Below are 15,963 nucleotides of genomic sequence, written 5' to 3'. Positions count from 1 at the left end.
CACAGCGTCTTCCTGAAGCAGGCATAACAAGTGGCTAGACACAACACATGAGAGAAAGAGTGCAAGCTACTAAGTTTTGTCAAGATGACCCATCTCGTAGGACTGCGTTAAAAGTCTCCTGAACTATCTAATAGATCTTCAAGGTGCTGTTCTTGATGTCTTCTCTCGGACTGGCCCAGTTCGATTCCACTCCTGGAAGTTCTCAGATAAGCTTTCATTCGATCTGGACCTGGTGTCACAATTAGAACAATACGACTTTGTTGATGGGGAGGTGGAATTCAATCAGCATTCACATTGTTTTGTTGAGTTGGTGATTTAAGAGATAATGCCCGAGAAGACGGTGTTTAGATGATATATTGACACGGGACGGCTGGAGATCGAATTTGAATATTGAAACAATTTTGCAAATGTCGGCGAGACAGACAGCAAGGTTTATACAAATGATGAGCCAGTGGATTGTGCAGTCAGATGGAACAGAGTAAATAGTCATTTTTAACTTCATAGATTAGCCCTTGGTAAATTGTGGAATAGACACCAGCTGGATTGCGGATTTAACCAATTTGCATTCAGGATTAGACCCACCCGTAGCTAGAGAATAGTTGGAAATTAACGATACATGACTGTAATCCATTTATTTTCCCAAGATTACTACTCCTGCTGCAAAGTTTCAGTGCATATGCAGAGTAGTTGAAGTTTGGACAAAAAGAAAACATGAAGCAAACCGCTCCATGTGTATCAATTGGCCTTGTAGTTGGACACTATTGGAATAACTTTATCCAGATTGGCAACCAGAGTGAGTTTTTAAAGCACTCCTGGTGTTTTTTTTTTTTTTTCTTCACATAAAATGTATATTTTATGACCATGTTGTTCCCTCCTCTTATTCAGAGCATGAAGCAAGATATTCAAGAATTGATCAAAACTCCAAAGTGTGAGGAAAACACCACTTTCTCTTTAGCATCCTCACTCCTGACCACAAAAAGGGATATTTGTCCACAGTCTCCATCCGTAGTGTCTCAGCACTGTACTTCAAGAACAACAGCAAGCACTCCATGTCCTCCACAGAAAATAGCAAATGGCGGCCCCTCCTGTCCTACTCGCAGAACAGCAAGCATCATCCCCTCTTGCCTTTCCCCTATATCCACAGACACTCATAATGTAAGTTGCCAGACAGTAGAGTCCTCCCTTGTCCCCTGTGATGCCTGTGCTCAGGTCCAGTCCAGCTTGAGGGAGAATGGTGATTGAGAGGTGGGAAGGCCCTCGCTGCAGTGCCTCCTTCCCACCTCTCTGCAGCGCCTCCTGGTGGCTGTGGATGACACCATGGAGCAGGGCCGTCTGACTGTAGGAGATGTGTCCCAGTGGTCCACAGAGCAGCAGGTCAGGTGGGAAAGGTCTGGCTTCAGCATCTGCTGAAGGTGCAGGGCTCAGCTGGGGGAGGGCACAGGAGAAACTGAAGCGTAAATGGGCAAAGGACCAAGCAAGACTGTAGGAGGCCCAGGCATCCAGGAAGGAGACTGCAGGACGAACATGAGTAGCTGAGGTGAGGTACAGTTGCACTCAGAGGAAACCTTGCTGACAACAATATATTTGAAAGGGGATGAAATATTGTAACATTTCAATAGTAAATATGCTTTCATTTTATTCACAATATACTGTATATCTGTCCATTTTAGGCTCCATGTCCCTGGAGGATAGCAACTCCAAACTGAAGGCAGAGATTAGTTTGCAACAAGAAAGGTTACACAAACTCAGTAAGGACGTACACCCCCACCCCAAGTCTGATGTTTTAGGAGCAGAAGGAGACAGCCCAAGTTATCTCATTGTTGTGAACAGAAAATATGTGGAACCTTGTCCTTTCTTTGTCAGAGTGTGAGAGAGATAAGCTACATCAGGAAGTGAAGGCCTTGCAGGTAGAGGAAGAGGCACGGAATAAACTAGAGGAGAAGACACAAAAACTGGAGGTTCAACTGTCCAGTACTCAGCTCTTACTTGACAAAGAGAACTCCAAGTACCAGAATGCATGTCACCAACAGGAGGTCAGTATAACAGCCATGTATGGGGTTGGTTACTCATGGGGGCAGATGAGTCTTTAAAACCAGACCTGGGGCAGTACTAGTAAATGTGTTAAAGGCCACATCTAAAAACTCTGATCGTGATCCTGTTTTACGTGACTTATTACTGCACAGTCTCACTCTGTGTCTTCAACAGTCACTGCAGGCCAAGCAGATGTCTCTATTGGAGAGAGTGGATGCTCTGGACCAGGAGTGTGAGGAGCTTCAAGGACAGTTGGGGGAGACTGAGGACACACAGACAGGCCTACAGGATAGACTGACACACATCTCAGAGGAGAAGGACCAACTTAAAACCCAGCTCACCCAAGAACAGGTACATTACTACCAGACAGATGTGACTCAACACAATATTAAGCACAATGAAATGTTTCACGTTATAGTTGATTTTATAGTGCTGCTTGCATACGTTGGGCAGAGCCGTACTTCAGCATAGCAGATACAGTATATAAATATGATCCTATTTCATTTTCAAAGAACAATAATGTGTGTGTAACTAACGGCCTTGCCTCTGCAGTCCCTGAGGCCTTGTGGTCTGAGCTTCAGAAGGAGAAGCAGAGATTGTAGAGTCATGTGGGCAAGCTGAAAGACAGTTTGGATCAGCTGAGAGGAGAGGTGCAGGAGTTAGCCCAGAGGGAGAGGCTGCTGGTGGCATTCCCAGAGCTCAACCCACTGACTCAGGGACCTCCACAGAGTAGGATCACTTCCCTAAATAACTCAGAGCATTTTCCGTGTTAACCACAATGTTGACTTTACTTGTACAACCTGTTTGACATTTGTATTGTTTGTTAATGTGGGTTTACTTACATATGGTTTCAAATAGAAATACCAGTATTGCAAGCATAGACCTGGTTACAACTCCAGTGCATTTGGAAAGTATTCAGACCCCTTGACTTTTTCCACATTTTGTTACTTTACCACCTTATTCTAAAATGTATTAAATAAAACATTTTCCTCAGCAATCTACACACAATACCCCATAATGACAAAGCAAAAACAGGTTTAAAGAAATTTTAGCAAATTTATAAAAAATAAGAGACTCGGAATTGAGCTCAGGTGCATCCTGTTTTCATTAATCATCCTTGAGATGTTTCTAAAACTTGATTGGAGTCCACCGTTGTAAATTCAATTGATTGGACATGATTTGGAAAGGCACACACCTTTCTATATAAGGTCCCACAGTTGACAGTGCATGTCAGAGCAAAAACCAAGCCATAAGGTCGAGAAATTGTCCGTAAAGCTCATAGAAAGGATTGTGTCGAGGCACAGACCTGGGGAAGGGTACTAAAACATTCTGCAGCATTGAAGCTCCCCAAAAACACACTCGCCTCCATCATTCTTAAATTGTTTTTATCCCTTTCTCTCCCCAATTTCGTGGTATCCAATTAGTAGTTACAGTCTTGTCTCATCGCTGCAACTCCCGTAAGGACTTGGGAGAGGCGAAGGTCGAGAGCCGTGTATCCTCCGAAACAGAACCCAACCAAGCCGCACTGCTTCTTGACACAATGCGGGGATAATACTTCAATACTGCTGCTGGAGAACTACAGATGTAGGATCTTAATTTGATCACTATTTTGTTGCTGAGAATTTTCCTGCAGAGCCGGAAATGCAATCTTGTAGTGTATTCAAGGTTTAACTAGGCTTCTAAAGTTTGTAATTTCCCCTTTAAAATGTCAGACTTGATTTGCCCCAATGAAAAATGTATCAACCCCTACAAAAAAATTCCATTCATTATAATCCACATAATAATTCACATTTCCTGTTGCTGCAGGATTATTTTTCTGCTGTTGCAAACTGGCTCAAATTAAGATCCTACATCTGTACTGCATGTTTTATCTATCGACTACACCTGAACAATGATAACGACAGTTGTAAAATACAAAACATATTGTTATCTCTTACAGACAACCTCTCTCAGCAGCTTTGGATTCTCCCAGTCTCTGCCTGACACTCCCAGAGAGAGACAGCTAAATCCCACCACCTACGTACAACACAGCCCTCTGTAAGTCAACAACACAGAAAGAACATGTACATTTATGTATACTGCAGGTAATACAGCAGTCAACCGTTTTGCTTGGCCAACCGTTTTTCTTGGGGACTACAAAAAATGGAATCTTACCTTAGCATGTAGTGTTTTAATTCTAGTAGTGTTTTCATAAATGCATCATTTATGAATGTATTTATGACTAATCTTTTCTCTCATTTCGCCCATCCCAGACAGACCTCCAGTGCAGGAGTGTTGAAACATTGATTGCGGAGGAAGGGAGCAGACAAAGGGGATTCCATCCCTGTGGTGATGGGGCCTTGGGATCACGTCTCTGCCACCTTCTCTACAGCTCTGGTGCACCAGCGGACCCTACGGCTCTCCACAGACACCAGCGCAAAGATACGCCAGGCGTCCCGAACATGCTCTGTTGGCAATCTCCAGAGGAATAAATAAATCCAGCACTGGGTGTTCAACCTCATGTTGACAATTTTTGGAGCATAGTAATGCTGAAAGAAGCTGAGGCTGTTAGAAGTACATGTCAGGCTTCTCCATCAGGAGACTGCAGTAAGGCATTGCATTGTAGCTCGTACACATAGTAGTTTGTGTATCAGCTGAGGCAGACGCAGAACAGTTATAGAGTTCAGGATCTTGGCAACATTGAGCTGGCTTGAAGATGCTATTTAATTGAAAATGAATTTGATTCATTCACAAACTGTGGTATCATGTTTTTTCTTTCTTGAACTGTTGTGTTAATCACTTTGCTACTTTGGATTGCAAATGTGCATTTGTTGACTTCATGCATTTAGCAAAATTATCCCCAGGGGATAGTGAAACAGTTTTACCTAGTTTAGAAGGTAAAGCAATAAGACTGAGCATAACGAGCCTATCAAAGCACATTCATTATTTAAACTCATAAAGAATGTGGTCATGCACAAACACACACTAAAAATAAGTGTCTTAAAATGATCAGTCTGGAAAAGGGAGAGGCCAGGTAAAAGACAAGCCATGGTGTGTGTGTGTTTAGCTAAGTGTGTGGTCTTCTAAAGGCTCTACTATTGTGTCACCAACACAATGCCACGAATGCAGACGTGTCTAATGACTTACAGAGTACTCTGATGAGGGAGGGGCAAGTTCCTATGGCAACATTGATGATCAGAGCATGACATCTTGTGTGGGTTTCCTCCTGTCAATCCAACCCTTCACCTATTGAGGAGTATACTTGGTGGTAGACCAACCAATTCATTGTGAAGTATGCTTCCCATGGCACATTAGGGTGCAATATTCTTGTCCTTTGTATTTCCTTTGCACTAGAAATGCCAAATGACTTTTCTGAAGGTGGGTTGTAGTCATGGAGATACCTGTGAAAAGCCCCATAGATCCAGACTGGATATTGACTACACCTGAAACTAACAGAAGGAGAGCGCTCTTTGTATGCAATTCAAGCCCATATTATTGTTCATGCCTGTTCAAATGGTTCTGCATGAGTTCAGAGGTAGCACAATAGTGGGTTTCATTTTCAGGGATATACCTAGATACTGAAGTATTTGCGGAATGCAGATGTACTAATGAAATCAATAATTTCTTAGCCCATTAACTCACAAATCCTTCTCCTCAGTGACAAACTTGCTTGATCAAGTCTAACCTTGGACCTCAGAGTTCAGTCTTTCAGTTGAGCCAATTATACAGCTGTGTCATCCCTCAAGCATGTAATTGAGATGTGTCCCCCCCCCCCCATAGATAATGAATGTATTGTCTATGGTATGCTTGTCTCATGATTGACAGACTGATTTAGCCTAATTGTTAATTGTTGCATGGAGTATAAAAACAAAATATGGCAGACACAGTATTTATCTGAAAATGTCAAATGGAGCATTGTATAATCAATTTAGTTATTTTAATAGTATGCTACCCTGTAAAAATAACAATATTCAGAACGCTGCTTCAAAACATTTATTTGTCACAAAATAACAACTTATTTTAGACTATACAACAAAAATACATTTGGATGTGAAAGTATAGAGTACATAGGTACAGTCAGACCTCATATCGCACTGTGCTTACTGATACACAAAAGACAAAGACTAACTCATAGAGGTGAAGAAATGTTCAGCTTGCCAAAAGCACCAGTGTCAACACCTGCAACTTGCCCCCACAGGAAAAACAGAGACACGGTGGAAGAAGGACACACAGTCATTTGCAGTTAGAAACTTAAACAATGTGCAAAGTTGTACAAAAATCCATTGAATATTTTTGGTATCCCCGCATCCACCAACATTAGATTATTTCAAAGGTTATATCTGTTGTTCAAATCAATTGAATGTTATATAATCATTTACGATATAATATCCTATGAGTACATACTGAGATTATAACAGGGAAAACTACTTGGATAGAGGAGAAAAAATACCTGAACAACTGCATTCAGATTTCAGGTAAGCTTTGGGAATCATTCTGTATTCATGAAAACATATTTAAGGCCATTGGTTACTTGTGTCATATATTTACATAAACATACTGATTTGTTTATAATAACTAATAAATAGTGATAAATAAGATACAAAACAACATATTTGAGTACAACACTAAGTTGAGCTACAGACACTTCTGAGGTTGGTAGCCAGTAGTCAGGGAATCATGCTCATTCTTCATCATTCTAAGGGCTGTGGTATATAGAAAATGCTAATAACATTAAGGCAATGTTTTAGTAACATTATTAAAACACAGATAAATGGTAGATGTTTTACCACAATCTCCAAACGTGACAACCATGCAAATCTACACCTAATAGGTAACAAAATAACCCCTTATCAGGACTTGACTGAAAACTTCAGCCATTGGAATGCTATGATTATCACTTTGAGACATTGTTACATTGTTGTGACATCTTAGACACTGTGCTAGCAGACAGGGTAGGGAGTAACTGTGGGTGAGAGTGCTATCTCTCTGAGACATTCCGTGTAATTCAGCACTGTGTGATCTCACATATGTGTTTTATCATCTAGGTCAAGCTATTAGGCAGCTGCAGGGACCACTGCAAATCTGTCAGATTACAGAGGCCTCATGAGGATGAGGGATGTCCTATGGCTGGCATAGTCTGACAAAACTCCCAATCTCTGTTTGCCAATATGCTTTTAAGCAGCAGCAGCAGCACCACCACCAAATACCCTGTGCAGGTACATCATGCACTGGGTTTGTACTTGCCTTACAAAAAGCATATTTTAGATCACATGCCCTTAAAATTGTCAGAGACTCCAGTCACCCAAGTCTTAGACTGTTCTCTCTGCTACCACACGACAAGCGGTACCAGAGCGGCAAGTTTAAGTACAAAAGGCCCCTTAACAGCTTCTACCCCCAAGCCATAAGACTGCTGAAGAATTAATCAAATGGCCACCTGGACTAATTACTGTGACCCCCCCCCCCCACGTTTTGTTTTTACACTGCTGCTACTCGCTGTTTATTATCTATGCATAGTCACTTTACCCCTGCCTACATGTACAAATTACCTTGACTAACCTGTAACCCCGCACATTGACTCGGTACCGGTACCCCCTGTACATAGCCTCGGTATTGTTATTTTATTGTGTTACTTTTAATTAATTTTTTACTTTCGTTTTTTTTTGTAAATATTTTGTTTACCCTATTTCTTGAACTGCATTGTTGGTTAAGGACTTGTAAGTAAGCATTTCACGGTAGCGTCTACACCTGTTGTATTCGGTGCATGTGACAAATAACATTTGATTAGATTTTTTATTTGATATGTTTATAACTCTCGTTATCCCTCTTGTGTATGAGGAGAAATGAGAACAAAACAATAGCTAAAACAATCCATGTGCTTTTATATCAGCTGGTTGTATAATCTAACCTCATGCTAGCAGAGCGACGGGGAATGGGCCGCTGTCTAGTTATTGTGCATGGGAAAAAAACCTTCTCAGCAGAGATTAAGTTCATTGACAAAATGTGGGACACATAAGAGAGAGTGAGGTCATGGGATAGGAGTCTGTGGATTAAGTGAGAGGCTGGAAGGTCTTCTCACCACCTAATCACCATTAGAAGAATTGTCACTTGACCATCTCAAGTGGAGTCGGGTCACTATAATACGATGTGAGGTACCAAAATATAATATGTGTGTGATATGCTGATTGGCCTAGTCACTGATAGGGGAAAGACACAGATTAATTAAAGAGAGTACCATCTGAGAGATGCCATCGTCAGTGAAATGTATCACAGTTCGGAGAATACACAAAATAAATCAATATCTAAAAAAAACAGAAAAAGTAAGTTTAAGAAACATTAGCAATGTTGTTGATTTGCATTTGGCTGAGCAGCCACCAGCGTGAGGGAGCTACAGAGGTGGTCCCAGGGGTTGTAAGTAGAGCCACATGACCCACTGACAGAATCTAGTCTCTCCTCAGGCGAGAATAATGCTTGCGTGTGTGTGTGTGTGTGTGTGTGTGTGTGTGTGCGCGTCCCCACAAGAATAGTAAACAAACAAAAATTTGACCAACTGGGGACATTTTGTTAGTCCCCACAAGGTCAATGCTATTTCTAGGGGGTTTAGGGCTAAGGTTATAATTAGTGTTAGGATTAGGTTTAGGAGCCAGGGTTAGTTTTAGGGTTAGGTTTAGGGTTAGGTTTTGGGGTTAGGGTGAAGGTTAAGGTTAGGGTTAGAGTTATATTTAGAGAATATAGGATTTTGAATGGGGCTGAATTGTGTCCCCACAAGGTTAGTTATACAAGACTGTGTGTGTGTGAGAGATAGATGGTTTCATCAGCCGATGATTGTCAAGCAAATAACTGCCAGTCTCACGGTAACTGACCGTTAATTAACATAAACACATTTAGCATCTCCTAGCTTCCTCACATCTCCTGGCTTCCACACAAGCCACTGATGCAGACCTTTGGAACAGCTACATTTTAAAAAGTCTAATAAATCCATGTAATATAGCCTACACCTTCACAATGAATCCATTATTTATTTTAGACAGGTCTAAAGAAGCATGATATTAAGAAAATGTGGTCTATTTCAGAAGAACAGAATAGCATACTCTGAGTTGTCCTTATGTTAATCTGGCTATGCTAAATGGCTGTGGGCTACACTAGTTCATTTAGCAGACAAGATTTGCTTAGAATTCCGTGGCATTATTTTATAGTATGAAGAATACAATTGAACAAAGCTGAAATAAATAGAAAGGATATTTTCTCCAAACACACACGCGGCTATTCTGTGTTGAGTGGTTAACAAAGAAATAGGTACTCCTATATGCTTAATTTAGAGTTATTAATGTAACTTTAGTTGTTCTACAAACGTTGGGCTATATGTTTTGATTTTTAACACATTGTAAGGCTGCATGATGCGACTAATGATGATTTGAAAAAAGACGCTTGAAAGGCATGAGATCTGCTTTGTTTTTTGCGTAGGCTGTACACACTACATCAGTCCCTCATTCACAATTTGACAAGCACTTGATAATGCCTCAAATTTTCCGGCGGCATCCCCTTTGTGTGGCCATTAAGCACCCTAAAAAAATCTATGTCTTTTGCGTCCAGTGGCTGTTGTGCCCTTGGCCTGGAATGCTGCGCGCTCCGAAGCACCTCTCACTCACATGGCTCTCCAGCAGTGATCTGGTCTTTCTCACAGGCTACAAGTGAAGACAGACACATCGGGGACGCAACTGTGCGCGTCCTTATACAATTCCGAGATGCATATTGAAGGTATTGGGAAAACTGTCCATTTACTTTTCAACAGCCAAAAAGAAGAGTAGGCTACTATCAAAAGTGACCGTAAATGCATTATGCATGTAATGCATTTTTATGGTAAAAATTATCTTACTCAAACTTGAAACTCACGCATTGCTTATGTATGCCCGTTAGGCTCTGCACCCTTTGTAAAGCAGATTAATGTGCTTAATTTTAAGAAGTTATTGGCCCCTTTAGTTGTGATACAAACCTTATCAAAACATATAGGCGTATGGGCTAGGCTGCATGACGTGTGCGACTATGATTTGAAAAAGTTAATTACATTTACATCGATGTCAGAGTGATTAGAGCGACAATAAAGTGCTGAGTACCAGGCAGTTAGCAAGTTTGGTAGGCTACTAACAACCATCAGCAGCATCAGAGCTTGGAGAAGCCTAATTACCGTGACTAAACGGTCACATGGAATTTGACTGTCTACATGACTCGTGACCGCCGGTGTGGCAGTAATATGGTCGCCGCAACAGCCCTAATCATGATTCAATGTATGCCATGATCATAAGCACTTTCCATCTTCCAAAAACATTACATTGTGAGTGCCAAAGGGACATTAAAGTTGAGAGCAATGCTAACAAAGAAAAAACACCTGTGCTGGTTTATTGAAATAAATTATATCGTAAACAATGCTGGATAGCTATAAAAGGTATGTTCCCATATTAACAGATATAAATATGTTTCATAATGAGAGTGAGTCCCATCCTGTGATGTGTGTTTACTAATGCAGAGAAACAGAGCCTTGTGGGGTTGCACACCAACTGTATGAGGCCAGTCACACGAGGGAGGGGTGAGAAGAGAAGAGAGTGAGGTAATGAAAGCAGTAAAAGTATACGAGCAGGAGCTGATAGACGATAATGGCCCACTTTAATAAGAATGGCTCCCTTCTTACACATCATCTCTTTGCCTGCTGCTCCTCAGCAGACGGGGAGGGAGTGGTGTGGAGGGTGCTGGTGTCACGCTGTCCATTCGGCTGCACAGACTGGACTGTCTCTACCAGGCTGCCACTGGGGAGCACCACGTACCTGGCTGCCATATCCTTGGGCTGCAGCTCCCTCAGGCCCTCCTTACTGTGCCAGATCCCATAGCCAAAATACACGAGCAGACCTGGAGAGGTGCAACACATACTGTTAATTGAATTTGAATATTCTAAAAAGCACCTGGTATTTGTTACAGCATTGGGTAGCACTTTTGAATATTGTTTGACTACATACAAACATACGCTTACATAATCAGAATCACACAGACATGTTGTTATTGTTATCATACTGTATGTGCAACTCTGTTGAGAACATACAGCTATAGCAGGAATATGGTGGTGCTTAACAGTCACCACAGCCTATTGACACATCTTGGCCAATCCCATCTGTGTGTTATGGTCACAACTTTCACCAGGGAAATTATTACTTAGACATGGCTTAGCTCAAGCCCCTGTCATGTCCAATATTCCCTGTGAAGCCAGTTAAATCTCTGTAGGCAGACAGGTGTGTTTAAATGGTTTACATGGTCCAGAAGACCTCTGAGCCCATACAGCCACTCATGTTTCCTTTTATGACAGCAAACTCTATAGCCAATTAACACCTTCTCACTGCCGCAGGTGTTGGCTAGAAAACTCACTGTCTCTTCAGGGGTTTACTTGGTGGGTTTACGCTCAAGAAACCTGCAGATGTTTTAATACAAACATGTACCATGTACAAAACCCTGTAGGTATAAAACCCTGTTTCGTATCCTGCTATTTATCATCAATCAGTATTAAGTAACCATACTATTTGTCGATCATTTAGGTTAAAAGGCACAGTATTTCAACCACTGAATGCAACCATTTCAGTTCTGCCTGACATGATGTTTGGCTTACAAGGCCTGTCTGTGCTACATAGCACATGGTCTTTACACAACACATATTTGTGCCATTAGCAGATGTAATCTTACCTGCAGCCACCCATACAGTAAAGCGGATCCAGGTCATGGGGCTGAGCTTCAGCATTAGGAACACATTCATGAGGATGCTTGCAGCAGGAATGAATGGGACCAAGGGTACCTAGAAAAATTACAACAACAAACAACCATACTGACATGCATTAAAATTTGTCAAATAGCCTTCCTCAATTCGATAAGTCTTAGTCATTGACAAAAAGGAAGCTGGAGAGCCAAAAAGACCACTAGTCTTTACTAAAAGATGAATAGAGCTTGGTTCACTTAATATAATTCAGCAGAATGAATAGGTTGGTGCCAGGGGGAACATGGGTCCTGCTTGAGCTCACAGAAACGTCTGCCTCTCAAATATGAGTCACAGAAACAGCTTTTATTTTATATGAGGAGCAGATCGACCACACAGCGGAGAGTGAGTGTCTTCTGGGACTCAGTCTAAGAGCTGGCTGATAATGTGGCTCCCTGAGTCCCTGTCTACTGGGCTATAGGCAGTCTGGGCTCTAGTCAGACTGGGCAGAGTTTATCACACCTGAAGTGTAGCGACAGCTAAAATTAGTCTGTGAGAGACTTGAAACTCATAAAGAGTAGTATCAGTTTACCATAGCTACATAAGAACTTAGGGAAATATAAAAGGCTGTTTGCTCAACATTATACAGATAATAACTAAAGCGAGGGTTTAGTTCTGCTTCCCTAACTTTATGAGTGGGCCCACACTATTCTATACAAGTGAAAGTCAACAAAGCTGTGAATGGCTTTGCATTTAAACTTTGGGCATATGAGCAGACATATAATACAAAAGTGAGAATCTGTTTGGCTCACCTGGAAGGTTTTGGTGTTGACATGAGGTTCATGGGCATATATGATGACCAGGCTGAGGAGGAAGGTCGAGCCAAACACCACTATTAGCACAGCGAAGCTCCACGTAGGCAGCTGAAGCTGGTTACTCCCAAACACAAACACGGCACAGAGGGACACTGAGCTCACCATCACCGCCAGCACAGAAAAGGCCACCACTTCCCCTGGCTCAAAGTCCCCCAGCAACCTGCCCAGGTAGGGCTCCCAGCGGGCCTTCAACACCCCTGGGGCACTCCGTTCCCTGGTATTCTGCATCTCCACCAGCTGCAGCTTGTCTGAGAAGGACTCATACTCCTTCAGCTCCCCACTGTCCTGAGCTATGATCTGAGACTCTGAGACTTCGGGCGAGGGCTCAGGGTTAGAGTTGGGGGACATGGTGGAGTTAGCCTTGGAACTGGTCCTCTCCTTCTCAGGCTGGAAGCGCAGCACGATGACACTGGCTGCCACAAAGGTGTAGGCCAGGAGGGTGCCGATGGACAGGAACTGGACCAGGGCCTCCAGGTCAAAGATGAGGGCCATGACGGCCATGAGGAGGCCAAACACCAAGATGGCATTAACAGGGACCTTGGTGACAGGGTTGACCTTGGCGAAGAAGGAGAAGAAGAGGCCATCTTCCGCCATAGCATAAACAATCCGAGGGAGAGAGAAGAGGTTGCTGAGTAGCACTGTGTTCATGGCTGGAAAATGGGATGGAGAGAGAGTCACATTATTATCAGCGCAAGAGACCTACTGTATGAAGTAAAAAATAAATAAAAGTCATACACATTTGCCCTTCAATCATTTATATCATCAACTAACCAAAATAAACTTAATGACATGATACATTGGTGTAGCCTCGTAATTACCAGACTGATTACTGCTGTGCTATCATGATTCCGTGGTAGCAAACCATTCATGTAAGCTTGCGACATCAGGTGGCTTGCGAGGCTAACATTGCTGTGTTACAGTCTTTCAAGAGACACTTACCACAGATGGACCCTACTGCCACAATGTAGCCAGCCCAGCTGTAGCCTCGGCGGAAGAAGGCGTCAGACAGGGCTGAGTTTGGGTCGAGCGAGTGCCAAGGCACCATGAGAGTGAGGACTGTGGAGACCAGGATATAGGCTGTGGCGGCCATGCCCAGGGAAATGGCTGTGGCCATGGGAATGGCTCGCTGGGGGTTCTTTGCCTCCTCACTGGAGGCTGCAATCACATCAAAGCCAACAAATGCGTAAAAGCAGGTGGCTGTGCCCGCCATCACCCCATTGACACCGAACGGTGCAAAACCTCCTTCCTTCTGGCTCCAGTTGACTGGGTCGGCTAGCACGAAGCCAAAAACCAAGATGAAGAGTATGACAACCAGACTAACGGCTGAGAAGATGTGGTTGAGCCAAGAGGAGACTCGCACTCCGAAGGTTATGAAGATGGTGGCAACAACTAGAATCCCAGCAGCCAGCAGGTCAGGGTAGTGGGCGATATAGGGAACATTCCACTTCATTATGTGGTTCTCTGTGTAGTTCTGGATGGTGTGGTTAAACATGGAGTCCAGGTAACCACTCCACGCCCGCGCCACCGCGGCTCCACCAATCATGTACTCCAACACTACGTTCCAGCCAATGAGAAAGGCCCAGATCTCTCCACAAGAAACATAGGTGAACATGTAGGCCGAGCCCGTTCTGGGAACACGAGCTCCGAACTCTGCATAGCAGAGGGCAGCCATCAGGGAGGCGATGCCTGCTATGAGGAAGGAGAGGACCACGGCAGGTCCAGCGGTGTCCTTGGCAACAGTGCCAGTCAGGACGTAGAGGCCAGAGCCCACCATGCCCCCAACACCCAGCAGGGCCAGGTCCACCATGGTCAGGCAACGCTTCATTGACGTCACCATCAAGTCATCATCCAGGGTCTTCAGTCGGTTCAGCCTCTGGCAGAAACGCACTGCAGGGATGCAGCCACGCCCGCAGGTCGCCATGGTTACAGGATCACACTCAGCAACTGGACAGGGTCTTATCAGTCAAGATGCTCAAACTGGATCCATTCTCCTCCTGATCGACTAACCTGAGAGACAAAAACACACATGCATACCATCATGCAGGGACAAAGCAGCCATCATTGAATTTGCCCTGAAGCCTGTGACTTCAGAGCAGGTAGGCAAAAGCAACTCAACTCATCCATCGATCACCTATCCACACTGCTGCCTGATGTCATATTGCTGATGATGCTGTGCTTTCCATGTCTGCCCTCATCAAAAGGTGGAAACAACATGTTCAGAATTGCAGACACATTTTTCGTATTTGCCTTATGTGGGGTAGCTTAATAAATGTCTATTGGGTCTATCTGAGTAATGTAAAACCTATAAATAAAGCTATAAAGTATGCAATTTAACAAATGTGATCGCTCTGTTTAAGACTGATTAATAACTGTCCACACTAAAGAGTTCAAACATCTGCTCTGGGTGTTTGACACGTCTTATATTCACTGGCAGTCCAATAGGCCTAATGATGGTAGGCCTGTTGGCTATTATATTCAGCTTCCTGTAATGAGACTGACTAGAAGTAGCCTAACCATATTCATACACAACTGTTTGGTTATGATTTAACGCTGCTGTACCAAAATCAATCATCAATGGACGTTTTATGTGATAGAATACATTTACAAATTGGACCATCGGTAGGCGGCTTTTTTGATGCACGGTTTCCGACAAACTGCGCGCGGCGAGCATATGGCGAGTTCTGCCTCAATGCTAGAAATACATTACGTAACGCTTTTATTCCCTAGAAATAAACACCAACACAAAGTGAAGCGACCCATACATCTGTCCTCCATAATAACCGGGGGATTCGTGTGTAATAGAATGAATGGCTTTATGTATTCGTCGTTTTCACAAAATCCACATTAATAATTTAAAAGTAAATGGAAACTCATGCAAATATTATTCATGACAAACGGTAAGCTATTTCAATAAAGCAATGGCTGACTATTCTATGACATTTTACGTTTTATATTGTTTTATTATGGCACAAACAAGGTGGTTCAATAGGTAGCCTATGGCAAGAGCCAGGTGAGAAACACAACCATTGCTGCTATTCTGCATATATAGTGTAATATAAAACGCTCTATTATGGTAACAAATTAATTTATTGGTTTACCTTGAATGCTGAATATTGCTTATCAGTAGCCTATCTCGGGCCGGGTTGATATCCCTTGAAGCTCAACGGAAGGGAGGAAGGTGGAGAACCAGAGGATAGTGAGCTGACCGAGCTCTCTTCTTAAAGGCACAGTACTGGTCTATTGTACATCTGATGACTATGGGATCAGCCATCAGACAAGCGTCGCATACCCCTTCTCAGACATTGCATGCATCATCAGTTCCTTGCCATCGACTGTATCACCAAATGACAG

The 15,963-nt window shown here is 42.9% G+C and overlaps 2 protein-coding genes across 3 annotated transcripts; one reads left to right on the top strand and one right to left on the bottom strand.

Moving 5' to 3' along the window:
- The first annotated feature begins 3 nt into the window (after positions 1-3).
- On the top strand, positions 4-6,447 carry LOC139545507 (coiled-coil domain-containing protein 157-like). Of its 2 annotated transcripts, XM_071353367.1 has the most exons (6): positions 18-1,537; positions 1,671-1,748; positions 1,864-2,033; positions 2,206-2,382; positions 3,971-4,068; positions 4,284-6,447. In XM_071353367.1, the coding sequence occupies exons 2-6, from the start codon at positions 1,676-1,678 to the stop codon at positions 4,315-4,317; spliced, it is 552 nt and encodes a 183-aa protein (XP_071209468.1). In that variant the 5' UTR covers positions 18-1,537; positions 1,671-1,675; the 3' UTR covers positions 4,318-6,447. The 2 variants fall into 2 exon arrangements, with proteins under 2 accessions (XP_071209469.1, XP_071209468.1); XM_071353368.1 differs by lacking the exons at positions 3,971-4,068; positions 4,284-6,447 and adding an exon at positions 2,584-3,961 and having other exon boundaries at positions 4-1,537.
- Positions 5,990-15,861, bottom strand: LOC139545506 (cationic amino acid transporter 4-like). Its single transcript, XM_071353366.1, has 5 exons — positions 15,711-15,861; positions 13,552-14,619; positions 12,550-13,262; positions 11,731-11,839; positions 5,990-10,908 (listed from the first exon to the last, which is right to left on the bottom strand). The coding sequence occupies exons 2-5, from the start codon at positions 14,531-14,533 to the stop codon at positions 10,697-10,699; spliced, it is 2,016 nt and encodes a 671-aa protein (XP_071209467.1). The 5' UTR covers positions 14,534-14,619; positions 15,711-15,861; the 3' UTR covers positions 5,990-10,696.
- Between the last annotated feature and the right edge of the window lie 102 nt (positions 15,862-15,963).

This window comes from Salvelinus alpinus, chromosome 19 (assembly GCF_045679555.1).
Source record: "Salvelinus alpinus chromosome 19, SLU_Salpinus.1, whole genome shotgun sequence".
Lineage (NCBI taxonomy): Eukaryota > Metazoa > Chordata > Actinopteri > Salmoniformes > Salmonidae > Salvelinus > Salvelinus alpinus.
The sequence above is the reverse complement of the archived record's forward strand: the minus strand, read 5'-3'. Positions and strand labels throughout refer to the sequence as shown.